General features: G+C 41.2%; 2 protein-coding genes across 5 annotated transcripts in view; both read left to right on the top strand.

Annotated features, from left to right (window-relative positions):
* c1qtnf7 (C1q and TNF related 7) overlaps window positions 1-2,080 on the top strand; it is a 6,757-nt gene extending 4,677 nt beyond the window's left edge. Inside the window, exon 3 of the mRNA XM_032525042.1 lies at window positions 1,187-2,080. Coding sequence (XP_032380933.1) covers window positions 1,187-1,815 — 629 coding nt within the window. The 3' untranslated portion in view covers window positions 1,816-2,080. The remainder of the gene's footprint in view (window positions 1-1,186) is intronic.
* Window positions 2,081-3,012: 932 nt separating this feature from the next.
* Window positions 3,013-22,129, top strand: cc2d2a (coiled-coil and C2 domain containing 2A). 4 transcript variants are annotated; one of them, XM_032525036.1, is made up of 40 exons: window positions 3,013-3,274; window positions 3,473-3,554; window positions 4,016-4,072; window positions 4,273-4,353; window positions 4,476-4,614; window positions 4,888-4,976; window positions 5,107-5,205; window positions 5,342-5,422; window positions 5,506-5,715; window positions 5,850-6,009; window positions 6,142-6,278; window positions 6,520-6,651; window positions 8,382-8,591; window positions 8,724-8,830; window positions 8,938-9,078; window positions 9,307-9,463; window positions 9,883-10,154; window positions 11,297-11,474; window positions 11,589-11,742; window positions 11,874-12,021; window positions 12,897-13,035; window positions 13,156-13,359; window positions 13,464-13,556; window positions 13,659-13,750; window positions 14,859-14,873; window positions 15,705-15,872; window positions 15,983-16,040; window positions 16,147-16,256; window positions 16,926-17,022; window positions 17,128-17,226; window positions 18,320-18,496; window positions 19,556-19,570; window positions 19,699-19,902; window positions 20,029-20,118; window positions 20,372-20,485; window positions 20,575-20,709; window positions 20,819-20,941; window positions 21,027-21,085; window positions 21,166-21,343; window positions 21,533-22,129. In XM_032525036.1, exons 3-40 carry the CDS (start codon window positions 4,067-4,069, stop codon window positions 21,716-21,718), a joined length of 4,857 nt encoding a protein of 1,618 aa, XP_032380927.1. In that variant the 5' UTR covers window positions 3,013-3,274; window positions 3,473-3,554; window positions 4,016-4,066; the 3' UTR covers window positions 21,719-22,129. The 4 variants fall into 4 exon arrangements, with proteins under 4 accessions (XP_032380927.1, XP_032380929.1, XP_032380928.1 ...); XM_032525038.1 differs by lacking the exon at window positions 14,859-14,873; XM_032525037.1 differs by lacking the exon at window positions 19,556-19,570.
* The last annotated feature ends 214 nt before the right edge of the window (window positions 22,130-22,343 follow it).

The raw sequence follows: 22,343 nt of genomic DNA, 5'->3' as shown, positions 1-22,343 counted from the left end.
AAGAACCAATGAAATGCCTCCTTGCCCCTCTGTGCATGCTCTACCCCTCCTGCGTATGAGCCTGAGCTGAATGCTCGTCGTCGCCAAAGCAGTTACTGCAAGTCTACTGGAGAATGGAGGAGAAAAGTGACATAAATTAGTTATTTTTGGGGGATTTTTTTAATTAGATAGTGATAGTGCATAGACAGGAAAGGGGGGAGGCAGAGAGGGGATGACACGCAGCAAAGGGGCGCAGGTCAGATTCGAACGCCGGCTGCTGCCAAGGACTCTGTCTAATTGGCAGGCACACTCTACCAGTTGAGCAAGGGGTTGCCCCCATATGAAGTAGTTTTGATGAGTAACATTGCAGGTTCCGTCCCCGCGCTGCTCTGATGCAGCGAGGCAGCGGTGCTCATGCATGTCTGTGTGTGGGTCGGCGCCCTGAGGGCAGGGGGAGGGATTAGATTGAGCCCCGAAGAGATACTACTTTAAAATCTCACTAGCTCTGCAACATTACCAACCCTGCCTTTAATAGTCAGGTTCAACAAGTGCAGAAGAGAAACTCATTCATCATATCAACAATCATATCTATCAGTTGTCTATATCCATGACGTTCCACTTCCAGGATTGCTCTAGTGCCGCCTGACATTCTGCCAGAGGTCACTCTTTTCGGCCGGATGTCCGTTAGATTCTGCTTTCTTTGTGTTGTAATTTTAAACTATGGTTAACTATGGTTACCTCAGATCTCTGCAGGGTAAATCCAAACAGCTGGCTAGACTATCTGTCCAATCTGAGGACTATGGCTACCTGGTCCTCAGATCTCTGCAGGGTAAATCCAGACAGCTAGCTAGACTATCTGTCCAATCTGAGGACTATGGTTACCTGGTCCTCAGATGTCTGCAGGGTAAATCCAGAGTTTTCTGTGGCATGACTGAAACATCCTTTGATGGTACACATGTTCCACCAAAACACGTTCCTTCCTGAGACTATTTAACAGCGGCACAGTGGCGCCGTCCGGAGCTTAGCACCGCCCAAGATGGTTACGATTGGTTTAAAGAAATGTCCATAAACCAGAGCAGGTTTTTCTCTCATCCCGGACTGCTGTGTGGACTAGCCAGACCCTCCTCCGTAGTGTTGTGGTCTGGCAAAGCGAGACTAATCCATCAGTGACAAATGATGATCCCAACATGATTTTTTTCTGTTTCAGGGTTTAAGGGCAGAGTTGGCCCAACAGGTAGGATTGGAGGCCGAGGTGATCGTGGCCCTGCAGGGAAACGAGGCCCGACCGGAGAGAATGGAGATGTGGGCCTAGTTGGTTCTCTGGGCCCTGAAGGTGAGAAAGGGGAAAAGGGCAAAAGAGGGCCACGTGGGACTGCAGGGATCTGCAAGTGTGGCAGCCTGCTGCCTAAATCGGCCTTCTCTGTGGGAATCACCAGCAGCTACCCTCAAGAGAAAACCCCCATAAAGTTCAACAAGGTCCTGTTTGACGAGGGCGGACACTACAACCCACAGACGGGCAAGTTCATCTGTCCATACCCCGGTGTTTATTATTTCTCCTACGATATTACACTGGCCAACAAACACCTGGCCATTGGTCTGGTGCAGAATGGTCAGTATCGCATCAAAACCTTTGATGCCAACACGGGGAACCACGACGTTGCATCTGGGTCCACTGTGATGTACCTGAACTCAGAAGATGAGGTGTGGCTGGAGATCTTCTTCCACGACCAGAATGGGTTATTTGCAGACCCGGGCTGGGCGGACAGCTTGTTCTCTGGCTTCCTTCTCTACGCAGACACAAACTATTTCGACACACTGGCCGAGGACTATGCATAGAACCTGGAAAACACAAACTGCTAGTAACTGTTGTTTTTAAAAGATTATTTTACAACACACATAGTATGGTCAAACTATATTTTTATACAAACATTTGTACTTCTAGTTATAGTGCTATTATAGATACTTGAAGCGATTTTAAATTACATGATTTTTATTAAGCTTGAATATGTTTCTGATGTATTTGTTTTGGATCAGAGTTGAATCAATAACTTAAATAAACATTGTTGACTGGTCCAAGCTTAGTTTGGGGATTTGCCTTCATGAAACGGCTAAACTGAAGCATGTGTGAGACGAAGTTAATGCAAAATATAATATGAAAAGTCAAAATGGGTCAGCTGTGTAGTTATTTAAACATATTTTAGGGCTTTTGTTGCCTTTATTATGCCAGAAAACAGCTGGAGAATGACTAGAAAGCGGGGAGAGAGAGAGCGGATGACATGCAGCAAAGGGCAACAGGTCTGAACCCTAGCTACTGCCAATGACTCAGCTAAAGATCACCCCCAAAATGCACTTTTTGCAGTTTTTTTTCCATAAATACCTTGCTCTGTCTATATTAGATATTTAAACTCCAGATGGAAGATGTTCAGAGGCCGGGGGAAGGAGCCATGGGGGACCTGGAGGAAGCAGAGCATCATCTACACCAGGCAGACCTGGTCACTGGGAGAAAGCCAGGATCCTATATCTTGCACTGGGTAGAGAGAGAGAAAATAACTACACCTTTTTAATAATAATCGTAATTATAATAACGTTTTTACACAATGAAATTGGATATTGGAAATTGGATTGTCATGTCTCCAATGCATTGCACAGTTGCTTTTCACTTTCTACCAAGAATCATCTCTTCTATGTGGCCCAGAGTGCCCCTTGTAGTCGGTCTTTATTACGAAATAGGAAATATCTTCATTTTTGATAGGCTATTAAGGGGAATACATAAACAAAGCATTTTCCCTAACTCTTACACAGTTCTCTAAACCTTTCTTTGTCTCGAACACAACACGTAGTTCCAGATTGAGTGTTATAATTTAATTGGATATCCAACATGGTTATGAATCGTAACCATAGACGGTATAAAAAGATTTGATATTTACAGTATGGTGATCCTGAATGACCAGCCAACCTTTGAAACTAGCATCCAATCACAAAGACGCACCAAGGGACCGAGTTCTAGCCAATCAAAGCATAGTAGGGCGGGACTTCCGGAGATCGGCGGGATTAGTTTATCTCGTTACTAGGCAGCGACATGGATGTACAATATAACGGGCAGCGAAAACGGCGCTGTCTCGGGAAAACCGAGGGATGAATACATTGTTGCAAGTAAACAACACACAGTTTAGGGTTAGCCGGTTGTAATACAGACTAACTTTAGCTTAGACCACAACAACAGTGATCACACTTTCTGTGACGTTGCTTTCTTTATTGTAAAGTAAACTATCCTCGCCACACTGGCCTCCTCAAGGTAACGTTAGCTAGCTAGTTATCATTAGCTAGCTATCTACATTAGTTGTTCCTTATTGGTTTCTGCAATTATCACTTTCAGCAGCTTACGTTAACGTTAGCGCTATAGGTTAGCTAACTAGCTACGTTCCACGTTAAGGGAGCTTTCTAAGCTAATGTTAGCTCCGTTTTAAAACGACTGGCTTTATTTCTGTTTTAGTGACTTTCGGGAAAAACTGCAGAAGAAACGACGTGCTTTGCAAGAGACTTTGGTAAAAAATAAAAATGAGGACGACACTCAGGTAAATGTATACACGTTATGGCCTATAAGTGAATATTATTACTGATAAACATGATATTTTGCGTTGTTTTTGTGGACTGACAATAGCAGTAATGAGTTATAGCACCCAGCACGAACTGAATATTATTACCTTACACGTCATTTAGCTGACGCTTTTATCCAAAGCGACTTTATTTATAACAATTACTACATGTTAGACGCCTCTGAAACAACTAGGGGTTAAGCTTGCTCAGGGACACACTGGGTGACGTATCGTATTGAGAATCGAACCCACATCTCAAACACTAAAGATATGTGTCATATCCACTGCGCCATCACCATCATCATGAATAAGAGCTGTCCTTAACAAGACTCAACATGAGCTAGAGGAGTGTCTCACTTTGCACACACAAAGTCAGGAACACACAGGAACACAGATAGAAGAGCTGCTAACCCTTTAGGAAATCTAATTACACTTGATAGGCTCTGGTTCCGTCGACCAAATTGAGAAGTGAGGAGAAACTGCAAGCTACAATGAAGGTTGGTGTGTGTTTTGTAGCTTAGCCTGTAGACTGTAGTTCCCCTCCTGTATGTGCTGCTGGCTGCTCAACACCAATCTCTTTCACTCTTGCCTGTGCCAATACAGCCTTTCACAGCTGTGCTATGAAGCAGTTTGGATAGAATTACAGTTTGCATATGCAATCTTGTTGCTGTTTATCATTGTTGCTGTGTTGCAACAGGAGCGTCAAAGCAGTGAGGAAGATCCAGGAGAGACACTGAAACGCACGTTAAGGGCTCAGAGACAGAGGCAGAAGAAAAGGGTACATTTACCTCTTACAACCATTCTGTAATTGCATTAATGCCAGTTTCATAAAACCCATTTAGTTTACAAGCTATATAGAACAGTATATGTATATATTTTTCATCTCTTGGCATATGTTAGCTGCTTGGCCATTCTTCAGCCCAGGAGTCCCATGTGGAAGAGATCTCCACCATTCAGCACCACAGTGAAGATGAGGGATCAGCTGAAAAGGCAGGAGACTCTGGGGCTTTGTCAAGACCTCCGACTGGTTCTCAGAGAAGTTAGTGTCCACCTTCTCTCTAAACTTGCCTCCTCTCCCCCTTCATGCCTTTTGGCTGTTTTTGACCTTATTATGCAGCATATAATGACTTTTTGTCATTTCACAAAAGGACCTAAACTTCTCAAAATGAACCTAAAAAGTGACTATAAAAATGACAATATCCTCTCCAAGCAGTCAGTTACCAGCATTGGATATGAGATTAACGGTGTCAGTAATAATACAGTACTGTGTAGTCAATGTAATTATTGTTTCATGGTGTGCTTTGTCTTCCAGGTCTCTCAGGGAGGCAGCATTCTGCCAGCTCTCAGCATTTAGACAGCTTTGTGACACGGCGCCTGGAGGAGACACTGAGAGCAGCCAGAGTAAACCCAAAGTCTTTTTTTGTGCATTAACTAGCTTGTATTTGATTAAGATTACAAAATATATCCTATTCCAAAAAACTGCCTGTTTTGCAAAAACTTGTATTTATAAGAATAGCCTCTTGTGTTCTAGTCTAAAGGTGAGAGCCTCCAGCAGCAGGAGGCCTCTCTTGAGCCAGCCAGTCGCCTGCAGAGCCTCAGAGACAGAGACGCTGTAACAAGGTTTGACAAGGTGTGAATGATGATTTAACCCAGTGCAGTGGAGGTTTATGTGGGCATTAACACCAAGAAAAGTGATCCGGCGATTTGCCAAACCGTCAGCCCAACGCAGGCATTGTGAACGCAGCCTTACTCCCAGTGTTTTACAGATAGATCCGGACAGAGCTGGAAGACACGACGACCCTCTGGCTCTCAAGACCAGGGTCACGTTCCGAGAAGCAGCCAGACGAGTGAGGCTGGAGACAAGATTGCAAGCATTTTAAAGAACAAATTAATTGTGTTGTATGTATTTAATCATTATTTGTAAATACAGACAGAAAAAGGCCTCCCCACTGCTGAAGAGGCATACAATTTCTTTACACTCAACTTTGAGCTAGAGCCACAAGACGGGACTGAGAAGGAGAGGAAGAAAAGAAAAAAACAGAAAAAAACAACTGAGAAGGACAGTGATGAAGAAGGAGGTGTTGAAGAGCAGGAAGCTGCTGAAGTAGATGAAGATAATCCTGATGAAAATGTAGACCAGGTAAGACACCGACATGCTATTGGAAGAAACGGTCCGTGTGTCTCATGATTATTTCCACCTGTTCTGTAGCTGCAGTTGCATAAGAGCTAGTGGATTCCTCATATTCTCGCCTTATATTCTTCGCCCCGCTTTAGAGTGAAGCAGCTCCTCTTGTGCGGGATGAAGAGGAGGATTTATTCGTCATTGAACAATCGTCAAGGGACTTCCTGGAAGTGAAGAAAGCTGAGTATGTTGGGTACCGAAAACGTATTCAGCAAGAGAGTGAGCTCCTTTTCACGCCAAGTTTTCGAACAGGTATTCTTTAATGTACAAACCCATCCAATAAACACACAGAGCTTTAAAAAACTGTAGTGTCAGCTTTAATATTCTGTTGAGGATAATAACTATCTTTAAAACGTGTTAACATTCTATTTTTCATTGTGACAGTCCCAACTACCATTAAACTGCCTGAACACATGAAGCCTCGTTATCTGGAGGACGAGGGCCTGTATGTAGGGGAGAGGCCTAAAATATCCCTGACCAATGAGAACATTCTGGAGAACCGCATTTTGAAAATAGAGGAGGTAATTTTAACCAATAGTGTCACTGGCCTTGAATCAATAATTTATAAATATATATACATATAATATGGACAGCTTGGACATGAAAGGGGAGCAAGAAGGGGAATGCCATGCAGCAAAGGGCCGCAGGTCAGAGTTGAACCCGCTGCCTCAAAGACTAAGCCTCTTTATATAGGCTTGCGCTCTACCAGGTGAACTGCCCAAGCAGCTTAAATATATATATATTTTCTTACTCTTTATTTAGGGAAAGAAGTGGTTTGGAGATGACGGCAGAATCATGGCTCTGCCTGACCCCATAAAGGAATCGTCCACCAGACCCCCTCTCTTCCACATGGAGGAGGACCTGGATCCTGCACTGCACACTGTGTACAGGAAGGTCAGAAATGCTCATTCATTCATTTGGCACATCTGAAGCACCGCGTACAATCATACTCTGATAGTGTTGTGGCACCCTCAGACTTGGGTGTTCTCCTACCTCTTTGCCATTAAATAAAAGAAGAAGCAGAAGGGCAGTTTTGCATTTGGTACAAAGGAACAGGGTGGATAGGTGGGTAGGTGGGTGCAAGGTGTTTTTTTGTTTGTTTTTACCAGGGAAATTCAGCAGAGATGGAGGCTGACACATCTGTGAAACCATCTCTGCAGACAATATACAGCTACATCTAAAATCCCATCTGGGCATTTAAAGAAATACAGGATGTGTTGTCTGTGCTGGCCTGTGTATCCGCTACTTTATACTTGACCTCAACAGAAAGAAAAGGCTGGTTTGGAGAATCTCCTTTTCTTGCAACGTCTGGTGTAACAATTGTACATTAAACTATATTTAGGCAGGATAGAGCAGTGCCTATTGTGTGTTCTGCTGAACAAAACCACTCTCTGTAGGGCCTTGCAGTCCTTTTCACCATATTCCCTATCAGGGCGCTCTAGTTGATGCAGGAGTAGAAATTCCTCAGTATTTGTATTTCCTTAGCCGTCTGAGGTGAAACAGCCTCTCTCTAGCCTTTCTCACCACTGAGTCAGTATGCATTGCCCAGGTCAGGCCTTTGGTGATGTGTACACTAAGGTACTTGAAGGTTTGCAGTGCACCTCTCCACTGAGGACCAGTTGATATTAAAGGGTTCGTAGTTTCTTCCCTGCTTTTTCCCAAACTCCACTATCATCTCTTTAGTCTTTCTGACATCCATAAATAGGTTGTTGGCCTGACAGCAGCATGTCAGGTCCTTTACTCCTTTCAGGTAGTCCTTTTCATTGTTGTCTGTAATCAGGCCCATCACAGCTGTGTCGCAAGCAAACTTGAGGATGGTATTGGATGGTTCTTGAAGTTGACTATACAGTTGTGTTTGTACAGCAGCAGGCTCAAAACACAACCCTGGGGTGCTCCCCTGTTAAGGATGAGGATGGAAGAGGTGTGTCCACCCACCCTCACCCCATTTGGTCTGTCTGTCAGGGAGTCAAGGATCCACGTGCACAGTGAGGAGTTTAATCCCAGGCCCTTGAGCTTTGTGACATACCTGGAGGGAACTATGGTGGTCAGCATTGAACGGTTGTCAATGAACAGCACATCTCACTTAGGTATGACAAATTATGTGTCAGAGTACATTGTCCGTCTGCATCGTTATTGGAGGCAGATCATTTTAGACCTTATTCACACTCCTGAATTCATTGATCTCAAATGTTGCAATGACTTTGCAGACCAAAGAGGAAAAATATAACAAATGATGAAACCCTGAAATAACAGATCCAAAAAGGCGTTGAGACCTGGTTCTGGTTGGGTGTGTCTTGAATGGGAAACCCCCAAAGAATTCTTGTTTTCACATTCTCACATTTTGTTTCTCACTCTGGAGATGAGAACAGCTGCAATATTTGATAATCTGGAAAACAGAGCATCCATTGTAGTTAAATTGAGGGTTTCTTTTACATTTTTGTCATGCATGACGTTTCATTACAGCACTCCCTGATGGTGCTTAATCAATCTTGCCAACTATTTCATGCTTCCTTTAAGCTTGCACACATACTAAGATACACTCAAGCTAAACACAAGCACAGAGTATATTTCAATTATTATTTTCCAGAACATTGCATGACAAATAATGTTGTTCTATCCCCCAGGCTGTAAAGTCTAAGTATGCAAACCTGTACATTGCTGGTGCAACGGACCCCGAGGGAGACTACCAGCTTGATGTGGATGTTTCGGGGCTGATCTTCTCCCATCACCCACTCTTCAGTCGCGAACATGTGCTGGGGGCCCGTCTGGCTCAGCTGTATGATCAGTACCTCACCAGGCAGCACAATAACCTCACAGGACACCTTACTGACAAGGTAAACTTTATCAGCTGAATAGTAAAACACAACAACTCTGCAACACGTTTTCTTACATTCCTGTATACATCTAGAAATCTCTTGTATCAAATAAACCACATATATACGTTGTGTGTTACCTGTGTGCTGTAGTTGAAAGGATTAAGGAGAGCGTTGCGGAATATACATGAGATCCATGGTGGGGAGAGCCTTAATCAAGCCATGCAGCGAAGGATATCTGAATACAGTCTGGAGGTTAGGTGAGGTCCCCAGATTGTGTCCAATCCATGTCCTGTTTAGTCTACAAAGAGAAAAAGAGTCTTGACAAGAAATATACACAGTTCGTTTTTAACCCTGAATATCACAGGAACACTCGGCAGCTGCGAGACAGTGAGCAGGAGAAAGACAGGACTCTGCTGAAGCACATAGTTAAACTGTGGAAGGAGCTCAAGGCCCTGAGAGACTTTCAGAAGTTTACCAACACGCCCTATAAGCTCTCGCTCAGAAGGTAAATCTCTTTGTGTAGTTATAAAATTGGCCCATGTCTGTGATAATGCATTTGCTGACGCTGCTCCATAGAACTATTATAAAAATGCTCTGATTACACATTCACTTCTACCCCGAACAAATGCTTGCTGGATAATGTGTGTATTTTCTCATTTAGTGAACAGATGCTTGTTCCTTTTTACGTTAATGGGCTTTGTTTTTCTTTCTTTTTTTTTTAACTTTGCTCCAGAGAGAATGTGGACCGGACGTTAGATGAGCAAGAATATGAAGATGAAATCTTGGCAGAGCTTATGGAATTGGAGGCCGAGATCGAGGCGGATTACCAGAAAAAGTTTGCAGAGTATAAGAAACAGCTGCAGGACTGGAAGCTCTGTGTAAGGAAACAGGTACCTATTACAGTCACACTGATAACTCAGCTTTTTTATTAGCTTACTGCAAATATACCAGTACTGTGTCACTTGATAAGTAACAATGTTTTCCAGGAAAAAAATGCCAAAGTAGGTTTTAAATAATTTAGAAACAGTTTTTCCATCAGATAGCACTAACAAGGTGATTTTTAAACTGCACTGTTGTGCTTGGTATGTGTCTTGGTCTCAATAAAAATTGGGAGGGGATCTATGTGAAGTTTGTTTACATATGTTATGTTTTTATAGTCCAAAAAATCTATCAGCCAATATTTATATATTTTTTGAATAAATATCGATTTCGGCCTCAATAATCCTGTCAGAATAAAGGCCAAAAATGCCCCAAAATTAATGATACAAAACAAATATTAACACACATATCCTATGTTTTCATTTTTTAGAAAACTAAAAAGAAGAAGAGAAAAAAGAAGAAGAAAGGCAAGGCACAGGATGAGACAGAAGAAGAAGATGAGTACCAGGATGTGAGCGAATCAGAAGGGCCCGTTGAAGAAGGCCCCCCAAAGCCTGAGCCTCCAGAGAAGCCTGACTTTGAATCTATAGAGCAGCAGGTCAGAGAGAAAGCCTCCAGGATACGCAGGAAACCCGGAGAATCCATCCTGATCCCTGAGCTGTCTGCATCTGGAAACCTCACCGCCAGTGAACTCTGCCCCAGGTATGATCAGGAAAAACAGAGAAAGTCTGGGTTTCTTTAAAGCTTTAGTATTATTAAACGTCCAGTAAATTCAAGAAATTGCCAAATGAGTTGCTACAAAGCTAATGAAGACTATCCGCTCCACACAACTCTCTCTGGATTTCTCAGTATGACTATGTCCAGAAGGTTGTGGCATCTGGTGACTTTTGCACGCAGAAACTCAAGTGGAGATAATGACCTTTTCTGAAGAGTCCATCATGTTTTTTGGCCTCCTTGGCTACTAGCAACTGCATCAAGGAGGGGTGGGGGGGAAGCGCGATCACGTAAGGCTTGTATTATGTGGACGCACCAACAATGTTGTTGTCATTACTTAGAATTCCTCATAGGGGAGACAAAAACTACGCACTATGGCTTTAAAAAGGGTTAGTTTTAACTCCAATTTAGTTTTACTTTCTGTCAAGAGTTTTAGTAAACATATTGAAATATAGTCCTCTTATCTCACCCACTGGCAGATTCCTCACTTGTTTTGAGAAAAGTAAGATGATTTCCATCTGAAATAAAAGAACTACACTACTATTGTGGCATAAAGCTCAACATTTTGAAAGGCTCTGGTTCTGGAAGTTTTTTTTCTCCATTCAATTGCTCCATTGATGTTTTAGAAAATGCTTATTTAAAGAGTTTTAAGCCTTGAACCAAGCCATCCAGCTACGAGATGAATCAAGACCATGAAACGTTTGATTAGGCTAAAAAAAAAGAAAAAAATTAAAACTGAAGAAAAGACAAATGTACAAGACTGTGTACATTAATGATCATTGACTTCAGTGGTACCAGCCCTGCTTACTAACTGTTTGCAGGTTCAGTAAACATTTCTATGGCAACCGCAAGCTCCACCAATTAGAGACGTTGCTGTTATGCTTAGGATTGTGGGTAGTGCAAATAAATGTGTTTTTCTTAAGACAAGGTTAATATCAGACAGAGATGTGGCTTCTACAGCGGCATAAACCTTCGTTTCACATTCTCGCAGCTCGTGGTCATGGTTTAGACACTAAGAAAAATTATCAATATCGTTATGGAGAAAATGAATAGGATTTTCACTTTCGGAACCACACTGTTGAGGTCTATTATGGATGTTCTTCATCTGGTTTATTTAATCCTTGTTGTAGGTCGGAAACAGCTCGGCGAGAAGATGTTACAAGGCGCTCTCTTTTCGTCAAGATCCTTTATAATGACAAAGAAGTCTCCAGAACAGACAGCCGCTCCCTGAACACTGATTTCAGAGTGCACTTTGGCCAGATCTTCAATCTCAGGATAGTTAACTGTCCCCAAAGCATCAATTTGCAGGTACAGTACAGCCACATTTGTCATCCACTCATCTGAGTGATAGATTAGTCCGTGAACTGTATTAATTTCGTGTGTGTGTGTGTGTGTCTGTGTGTGTGTCTGTGTGTGTGTTAGGTGTTTGAGGAGATTGGCTCATCATGCTACCTCCTGGCTCAAGTGTTTGTTCCTGTGCCAGAACCTTCAGTTGTTGCGGACAGAGTCTCCCTTGAGGAGTTTGAGTTTAGCAGCAACCAGAGAGTGATGTTCGACCATGAGGGTGTAGGAAGTGGTAAATGCCTTTTATTTATTGCAAGCTCAGGCCTGAAACTCAGAGACATTCATATTTGAATTGTACGGGGACCTTTCAGTGATGTCAGTCCCTGTCTCCTTGTGTCTCGTCCTCTTTGTATGCCTCGTCAGACGTGCCCCTCTCCTTTGAGGCGGATGGCAGTAACAAACAGACCCTGCTGACCTCTGGGAAGCTGTCGTGTCGTGTTTATTGGGGGTCTGGGGAGGACGGTGTAGCACTCGCCCCTCCTGTGTCTCAACAACGTGGTGGCCTACACAGGTAATGTCACTTAAAGGACAGTACTGGTGGTTGTGCGTGTTTTAGCCCATTAAATGCATGTCCTCTATGATTTACATCGCAGCTAACCCTTTGTCAAACATGACTACTGATTCATGGATCCAGTGGAAGCCAGTAGTTTCAGTTTATGTCGGCATGATATAAACTTGGCAACATGCTCAAACTTGTTTAAGTAATCAATCATGTTAAACTTTTTTTTTGCATCAAAGGTTATGCAGCAGGGGAAGTTTCTTATAAGTCCCTCAACATAAATGTTGCATTAAACAACCTATTCAACTTGCCATGCCATAAATATTCCCATTTTTGCTTATCGCCTGATTACATAGCTCATAAATGAATATCTAGGCTCAATATTTTTTATGCAAATTCCCAAAACATTGATGTCAGAGCTTTCTATAACTGCACCTGAATGCATCTGTCTGAAGGAAGGTTCAAGTCTGCAAATTTCGCATCATATCACATTGAAATAAGCTGCAGCCTGTGGTTGAAATAAGTCTTAGAACATAGACTTAACAAAAATAGTCATTAGTAATGTGTGGTGTGTGCAGTCTGTAGTTTATGTGCCTGAGAAGTCCTTTTAAGGATATATTTTGCCCATTTTTAACCAGCTCTGTATCATCTTAGTGTGGGCAGTGAGTGCAGGTGAATGTTCTGCAAAGGTCTGCCAAGATCCGCCGGATTACACTCCGCAGTTAGCAGCGCCACACCGCGCACCGTTAATCAATCTGCATACACTGCCCAAATACGGTGAAACGGAGCTGGTCTAAAATTGGCAACATTTGTCCCTAAACCTTGTACCTTGTCTATGGTAATTGTTTTTTAGAAGTATTAATCACTTTCTTTATTTGTGTTTTTAGTGGCTTGAGCCGTCTTGATGCTGTTACATTTATTGGTGCATCTGGACTATATGACATGAAGAAGATTGGAGAGTGGGCCACACGGTCACGACTTGACCCCAACGATCCAAAAAATGCCTCCATCATGCAGCTGCTAAAAGTGCGTATCAGAATACAGTCCTTTGCATAAACAAGTGGTCTGAGCATTTAGATTCTTGGTCTTATTTGTGATTTAAAAAAACAAAACATGGCTTCTTTCTTTGTACCTGGTGTTCACCAGGTGGCCACTAGTGGAGAGGTAACAGCTCCAGAGTACTTCCGTCTAGAACAGCTGCAGGAGGAGTTTAACTTTGTGACTGATGAAGAGTTGGAGAGGTCCAAAAGATTTCGCCTGCTCACTCTCAGGAACCAGGAAGTTGCAGAGTTTCGAAATTACAAATGTGTTCCTTCCCTGGAGAGGGAGGTCACAGACAAGGTGTTCCAGGTCAGCCTTTCAAACATTTACAATATTGCAAAAATAATGAATAAGGATGCATGAACTCTGTATGAGGCTTTTTTTCTTCTTCTTTTGGTTAAAATTGATTTCAGGAATATGAGAAGAGACTGAAAGAAGGCGAGGTAGTTGACACTAAAGAACATCTGGATTCACACCGAGCCTTAGTAGCCAAATACCTTCAGAAGGTGAGTAGCCCGTTTAATGTAACTATGTACAGTACGTATTACCCCAGTCGTTTTCACATACAAAACACTAAGTGGTGATGATAATCTTGGCTTTTTCCACAGATCCGAGAATCGGTCATCAACAGATTTCTTCTTGCTAAGCATCACTACATTCTGTCTGACTTGGTGGTAGAAGAGGAGATACCAAGCATCGGGTAAATATCTCCCCAGGCATTTTTAACTCACTATATTCTGTCTCGCTTTTAACTCCTATCTTTCACAACTGATACTTTTTTCATGTGTTATGCATGTCACTGTAATTTTTCTTTCCATCTTGCCAAACACAAAATAGTAATTCAAGCATGTAGTAGGGTTATATACCGAGGGGTCTTAAAAATAGCAACGGTATCAGTTTCAACACCGTCATTAAAAAAATGCAATGCACTTATATAAAAGACAAGGATTAAATATTAAATATAATTTAATTAATGCCTAAAAATGCTTATGTGTGGTTGTCAACACTTGACAATGTGGAGGAAAAAGGGGGGTGGGGGTCTGACCTGGTCTGGAAAAAGAACAGGACTTCTGCAGTTTGGCAGCCTTTGGGGTTCTGCTCTAATGAGAAGGGAGAGGTGTTTCAGTCTTAGTGTTTGTTATTCACTTTCTGGACGGTGTAGGCACACGGCAACAGTTTTGGTGACGCCTCACATCATCATTTCTAATTAGATACGGTAATACCGTATATACCACGGTAAAATAGAGTGGAGGTTTGACACTATCAGAATTTGGATACCGCCCAACTCTAGCATGTATGCATGTAATTTTTCCTTCTGTATATCCTACGCATATTCCCATTGTTGAAATAACAATACAAGGTAGGAAAACTTTGATTACTTTAAACTATGGGATTGGCATCAAAATCAACCAGAAATCAGAAAAGTGAAACAATATAAATCACAGGCTGATGATGTATTCATTTCTTGGCCTGGTGCTGCTTCGGTCTATCTGATCTTGAATGCAACACGACATTATCCTGGCTGAGTATGACTGTCTCCTGGGACTACCCAAGGCGGGGTTTTAGAGCAGGTTCTCAAAACATGTGGACATAATAACGGAAAATGTTAAAGGAATTGTAGTCTTTGATGGTATCTGTGCAGATTTATAGATAAAAACTGTACAGCTGCCAATGACAATCATGCTGTTGGGTGTAACTTTGCACGTTTTCTTTTTCATTATTGAAAGGGAATGTTATATAAGCTTTTCTGTTCCATTTTTCTGTTATATTTCTGCTATTCTCTTCTTTTTTATTTTAATTTTTTACAGTGGTGCAGGTCCAGGGTATGAGTTTCTTTCTTTTTCTCCCACTATCTGTGTCTTTGTCTCTCCATTTAGTTTGAACCCTGAGTACCAGTACAGTAGTGACAATAGACCTCTTGTAGTATGCAGTCCTTTCAGGATTTTGCAGAGATTATTTTACCAAAATAGATTTTGAGGTGTTTGTCAAAAAAATAAGTTTATATGTATTTTTTGCTTTAATATTGCAGGAATAGATAAAGTTACAATTCTACATTTGTGTGCCTAACATATTTTTCTATATTAAGTAATCAGTAATCAGTCATTTATAAAAATAGTATATAATTACAGAACTAATTTGGCAGCTTATGAATATAGCTTTGCTTGCTATAAGTATACTGAAAGACAGCTCACTGCTTATTGAGTGCACCTAGTCCAAACTAAATAACACTATTTTTTATTATATATTATGTGCTTAAACACTTTGCAAGGCACAGTTTGCCTATAATATGCAGGTAGAGCTCCTTTGTTCAAACAAGTTAAGCAATCGTCTTCCTGGTAGTCCCCTGTGCCACAATTTAATCCTCCATATATTGGTCGTACTACACTGAAACATAGTAATAAGTAACAGAATAAAACACTTTTCTCCTTTAGTGGCTCCATTTTTCAACAGCTAAATTAGTATTGTGATCATATAATCCCAGATACTTGGAGGAACTGAGTACTGTTGGTAATAATCATACCCCACACTTGAAAAATTTAAACAAAATGGGATCTTTCAATAAATGATGTCCAGACAGTCTGATATAGGTTTAAATGAGCAGATCCTTGTTGGTTGTTGATTAAACAATAACAGCTGTTTGTTTTGACAATCAGGATTCTGGGACTGAACCTTTTCAAGCTGGCTGAACCCAAGCGGCCCCTAAAACCTCAAAGGAAAGCGAGGAAGAAGGTGACTGCTCAGAATCTGTCTGATGGAGACATCAAACTTCTGATCAACATCATCCGGGCGTATGACATCCCCATCCGCAGGCCCCAGTCCAAGTGAGTGTTGAGTGCACCCAGTCAAATTCAGAATATTACCCTCAGGAAGTTATACATGTTAGACATGTAACAGAAAGTTAAACATTTGTCTCAATGCATGTGTATTTCAGTAAACCAGGACAGTCATCGCAGTGTGCCATCCAGGGCAGTGATTGGCTCCTCAGCCAGGTACAATAACTGTCCTTTATAGCTGATTGGCAGCAAGATATTTTTTATTGGCATGCGATCTATATTATATCTGTGTTTGTTTGTGTTTTGTATTGGTGTGATGTAGGTACAAGTGAGGCCCTTTGTGGAGGTCTCCTTCCAGCGCATGGTGCTTCAAACTACCACAGCTGATGGACCCAACCCTTGCTGGAACGAGGAGCTGCAGCTACCGTTCAGGTAGTCTATATCCACAACGTTCCCTTTCTGGGATTGTTCCGGTGCAGCGGGACATTCCACCCGATGTTAGTCTTTTTGCCCGATGTCCGGTACCTCTGGCTTTCTTTGCGTTGTAAATTTAAACTCCGGTGGATTTCTGAGGACTATGGTTACCTGCTCCTCAGATCTCTTCCGGGTAAATCCAGACAGCTAGCTAGACTATATGTCCAATCTGAGTTTTCTGTTAACTTAACTGAAACAATTAAATCAATCGCCAACTATTTTTTTTGATGGGGAAAAAAAAGTCAAACTTCTCTAATTCCAGCTTCTTAAATGTGAATATTTTCTAGTTCTAGATCTTCACTGCTCTGGGACAGTAAACTGAAAATCTTAAAATTTTGAGCAAAACAAGACATTCAATTTCAACTTTAATGTGGGCTTTAGGAAACACTGATCAAAATTTTTCACCATTTTCTAATATTTTATAGACCAAACAAGAATAATCTACAGATAAATTGACTATAAAAATAATTGTTAGTTGCATCCTTAGTTTTATGGCCATTGAGTGATTTGTTTTGAAGGTATATGGTACCTTCAAACAAAACACCTTCCAGATACTGTAGTGCTGTAAACACACTAGAGAACACCAACAAATTAGATAATATGCAAAACTGTTCTTCTTCTCTACAGTGCCCCAAATGGGGACTACAGCGCGGCTGTCTTACAATCAGTCAAAGACGAAGTCTTCATCAACATATTTGATGAGGTGGTTTATGAAACTGGAGTGGTGAGTAAGAATTTATATTTTGCTCACAGCAATCATATCGGAACATGTTCCTTGAATTGTATTATTTGTTCTTTGGGTCGTAATTTAACACCCTTTGCTCCACAGAAGGACCAAGACAGAGCGAAATCAATACACACCCGGGTAGAGAAGCACTGGCTGGGCTCCGTCAAGATTCCTTTCAGCACCATTTATTCTCAGTCCAGGGTGAGAGTCTCTGATTAGTTTTTTATTTACATATATATATATATATATATGATTCTATATCTATTATTAGTATGTGTATAGATAGGCTGTGTGTATATATGTATATGTATGTGTGTGTGTGTGTGTATGTGGGTTTGGTGGTGTGTATATTATGTGTGTGTGTAGATATATATTATATATGTGTGTTGTATATATATATATATATATTGTTGTGGTGTATATATATGTTATATATATTATGTGTGGTATAATATATATGTATATATGATGTATATATGTGTATATATATATATGTGTATATAATATACACATATATATATATACACACATACATATATATGTTTGTATATATATAATATACATATATAACATACATACATCACACACACACACACACCCACACCCCCACACACACACACACACACACACACACACACACACTCAATATGTTTTCTTTATTTTCATCACTATTTACATTGTAGATTATCACTGAAGGCATCAAAACTGAAAGAACACAATGCCAGTACAATACAGTATATTGTCATTTATCGTCCCCTGAGTCCCCAAACACAATCCATTTTTTCCAGTATTGCCAGTATTTATACTCAATACTTGGAACATTCATCACAATATCCATCCAGTCAGTCTTTGGTGGAGATTCGGTCTGTACTGCACTGGACTCTCCCCACATACAGAGCTGTCTTAAGCACATCCTCCATTTTTTAAAATATCTTTTCAAACTATTTATCTTAACTTTTTTATTGTTTGTTTTTTTAGCTTAATTGAATTATTCTCCTTTTTATTCGTGTTGTGTAAGTGCTTTTTACTGTGTATATGACAATAAACCTCTTAAATCTTGAATCTAACCATTTTCGTTCTATGGCTTTCTTGCTAGCCTCTAACAATATTTTTGGAATATTGTTAAAATTTGTAATTAATGTACTTGTCTTGTCCCAATACATTAGCTGAAATTTTGCCAAAATAGATTATAGTAAGGGAAGAGTCATTTCCATTATCTAAAATGTTCTTTGTTTCAGGTAAGCACACTGACTACCTGAACTGCTGACTCTTTTTTTATTATTCCATCGGATAGATTGATGGAACATTCAAGGTGCATACACCGGCGGTGTTGCTGGGCTATAGTAAGGAGCGGAGCTATGGCACTAATGGTGCTTACGACACTATGCGTAACCTGAGTGAGGGAGCATTCATCACACTCTTCATCACCATTGAACCCCAGCTGGTGCCTGGAGAGTCTGTTCGAGAAAAGGTAGGACATGTGTGTTTAAGTGCCAAGCTAAAGGATGACTCCTGTTTGCTCTTTAGTACCCAGCCTGCATCACTGTGTGCTAGTTTCTCTTAGTGTGTGTGTATCTTCAGATCCAAGGGGTTAAAGTAAGATTTGGCAGGTGGGGGACCCCTAAGATCCGAGGTTCCATTCTCAAATTTAACACTTTAAAGTTTCTTAATATTTTAAAGTCTACATCCACTACACAGCACAGCAAGAATAATTCACTTGAGCTAGTTCACTTGTTACTCTCGTTATTTCCTTCTTCCAAAACAGTAATTGAGAACACCAGGAGCAATGGCGAGGAGTTGAGGTTTTTTTTAAACAAAATTATGGCTGGTGTGTTAACTGTATTTCTGACAAGCATTTAATTTTTTTTAAAGAGTCCGACACAGTCACTCCACATTAAACACGCCAGGCCTACATTTACTTCCAGCTAGATTCACAGAGAACAATGAAGGAAAAGCAGCATCAGTGATCTATTTAATCCGACCATTCTCTGTCTAGCTCGGCTTAAAACACCGGATATGCATCATGTGATTGTGTCCTTCACTATCGAGCCTGTATGTAAGCGGTAGGCTGCCGACAATGTGATCTTCACCTTTTCACCTGACCAGTTTAGATAGTACGCAACTGTCCTGCTATTGTTACAGACATGTGAACTCACCACAGACAGATGCCTTGGGCATGGACTTACAGCGGTGTCCTGCTGAGAGTGAATAAGGGGAAAACACTGGAATAAATATTTTGCGTTATTTTAAACAAACAGGAAACACGATGTGTGACACTGCCAATCACATTAATTAACTTATTAATCAAAGTTGCCGGAACACTGATCCGGATCGTTTCAAGCCCACTTTAACCCCTGTTTAGATCTTATCAACATCCATTCCTTTTTAATTTGAGTGTCTTTGTCAATACATCAAATATGTTCACATGTTCTCCATGCTGTTATATGTAGGTGGCAATGCATCAATGTATTAAAGTTTTGTTTTTTATCCTTTTGTGCCACTTTTGCTTTTTCTCTGCTACATATGCTAGATAAAGGAATTAAAGGTAACCTTCTAGTTAAACACACCTTTTTTTTTTATTTACCTAACTCAACCATCTGTGACTGCATCGTTCTCAAGGCATATAGTGCTGAGCTGTATTCCTTTGCTGTAACCTTTGACCTTTTTATGCAGTTTGACAGCCAAGAGGATGAGCGTTTACTGCAAGCTTCAGAGAGGTTCGAGAGGGAAGCAGCAGAAGGCTACCCAGACCGACCTTGCATCACCACCATCATAGATCTCAATGGGAAGACCATCTTCGTCACACGCTACATTCGACCACTCAACCCCCCAAAGGAGTTACTGGATGCATCCCTTGATGACCCCCAAGAGACCACGGTCAGTCGCATAATATAAGTGAATGTAGACAAGGGGCTACTTGTATCTTCTTTAGTAGTAATTGCTTGTATTTCTTACCTGATCAGATTTCCTGCAGTGACACATTCTGACTCTATCCTCACACAGGCCCTGGTTGCCCGATTTGTCTCGCTCATCCCTTCTCTGCCGGACAGAGTTTCGTTTTCCGGCAACTGTGACCTGTGGAGCACCTGTGATGTGAGTGAATCCTCTTTGACTGATTGTGATTGACTGGTGGAGCGTGCGCCCCATGTAGACTCAGTCCTTGCCAAATGCACAGGTTCGGGTCCGACCTGGGGCCCTTTGCTGCGTGTCATCCCCATCTCGCTCTACCCTGTTTCTTGTCTCTCTTCAGCTGTTCTTACTAAAGGAAAAACACCAACAAATATATTTCAAAAAAGGGAGGGAAACAAAATTCCCATCTTACTGTAACTTGTCTTCTTGTTTTTAGCAATTCCTCACCCTTCTAGCAGGAGATGAAGAAGAACATGCTGTACTGTTGTGCAACTACTTCCTGTTTATGGGCAAGAAAGCCTGGCTTATAATTGGCACTGCTATACCAGAGGTGTGTAGACACATATGTATAAAAATAATGAGGAGGTTTTGAGTCTTTCTGCAGCAGCTTTAAGGTTTTCCGATCTCTATATTTCTTAGGGACCCACGGCTTATGTCTTGACCTTTGAGCAGAGCCGCTACCTGATCTGGAATCCCAGCAGTGCTCAGTACTACGGACAGTACGACACCTTCTGCCCACTGCAGACCATTGGTTGTCTGGTCAATGCTGACAATGTGAGTGAAGAGGGAGCAACTATATGGAATTATCAGTTCACAATGTGGCTTATCCTTCTTTATTTTGATATCAGGAGATGATTTTAATAATGCCAAAAATATTATTCAGGTGTGGTTCAACATTCAAGAATATACATCACCAATGACTGTGAGTTTTGACACCACAAAGGCCAATTTGTGGAAGCCGTTTTTCTCTCGATCCTTCTCCCACCCTGGGCTGTCAAGTGTACAAGTGAGTGTTCAACATTTATCTATAATCCTGTTGTATGTTTAGTGGTATTTGTTTTACATTGTCTTCTAAATCTAAATCTCTTTAGCCAGAGCAGCTGGTATATCGGGGCACAGACAAAGCAGCTGCAGCAGAGCTTCAAGACAGGCAAGTTAACACTGTGTTATGTTGAGTTATGAGGCTACAATTACACACTAGACACAACATTTACCATCTCACTTTTATAGAATTGAGAAGATCCTAAAGGAGAAGATCATGGAGTGGCGCCCTCGTCACCCGACCCGCTGGAACCGCTACTGCACCACTACCCTGAAACAATTCCTGCCCAAACTGGAGGTGAGCGGGGGGCAGGACATGGCGGAGGGGCACCGCCACGAGTTACAGAGCCTGCTGGGAGACAACAATGTAAGTCTGAAATGGAAGCACCTGGGAAAAACTTACTTGACCGAGTTGTTGAATGATGTCATCAGTCATCAATCTATTATTTTGATGATACCATTTACTTTGCTCTGGGAAGATATAATGCACATGGCATCACATTAATTAACTTGTATCATAAATAATAGCTTTTTTCTTTTTCTTTTTTTCTTTTAGATTTCAGGATTCCCCCTGCATATGCCATTCTCTGAGATCCGGCCCATCATAGAGGCAGTGTACAGCACTGGAGTTCACAATGTTCAGGCATCAAATGTGGAGTTTGCCCTGGCCGTGTATGTGCACCCCTACCCCAATAATGTCCTGTCTGTGTGGGTGTACCTGGCCTCACTGGTGCGTACATGAAACAAGAGACACTCATCTTACTGTGGATCGTTGTGCTTTACTGCTTATGTACAGTACACACCCAGGTAGAGTAGCTCTGGCTAAGCTCTGCTTTCCCATTCCAATGAATGAGAAAGTAGTCCAAACCTTTGACTGGTACTGTATATAAATGAGCTTTAGATTCTTTTTTGAAGAAAACTTTATGTAATTACATTATTCACACACTGAACACTATTGTATATCTAATGTATATAATGAATATAGTTACCAGTTTTATACCTGTACATCAAATTCAATGGCATTGTATTAAATCCTACTTTTCTGAACCTAATAATCTAATTGTTATGACCTGGCCACAACAAACAAGCACACGCCATGATACAGTTTTACAAAAATATACTTATTAACCAAATTAAAGGGCTAATTAAGTTGTGGGGTGTGGTGATCAGTACAGTCAGTGGTGAGTGAGTGTAAAATGCAAATAAAGCATACAGATGAACTAAAGCAGGGGTCTTCAATGTTTTTAGGCCAAGGACCCCTTAACTGAAAGAGGCCCCCCAACTACATACATTGTGTAAAATGAAGTTGCATATTAGACTGGGCCTACAATAACATGTAGGGCTGCCTAAAGTCTTTTGTTACCATT

Source organism: Etheostoma spectabile, chromosome 9 (assembly GCF_008692095.1).
Source record: "Etheostoma spectabile isolate EspeVRDwgs_2016 chromosome 9, UIUC_Espe_1.0, whole genome shotgun sequence".
NCBI lineage: Eukaryota > Metazoa > Chordata > Actinopteri > Perciformes > Percidae > Etheostoma > Etheostoma spectabile.
The sequence above is the reverse complement of the archived record's forward strand: the minus strand, read 5'-3'. Positions and strand labels throughout refer to the sequence as shown.

Bases quoted from the DNA above. Each gene is read 5' to 3' on its own strand.
- cc2d2a (XM_032525036.1), top strand. The intron at 15,873-15,982 runs GTGAGTGTTGAG...TGTGTATTTCAG, and splicing joins ATCCGCAGGCCCCAGTCCAA to TAAACCAGGACAGTCATCGC. The intron at 16,041-16,146 runs GTACAATAACTG...GGTGTGATGTAG, and splicing joins GTGATTGGCTCCTCAGCCAG to GTACAAGTGAGGCCCTTTGT.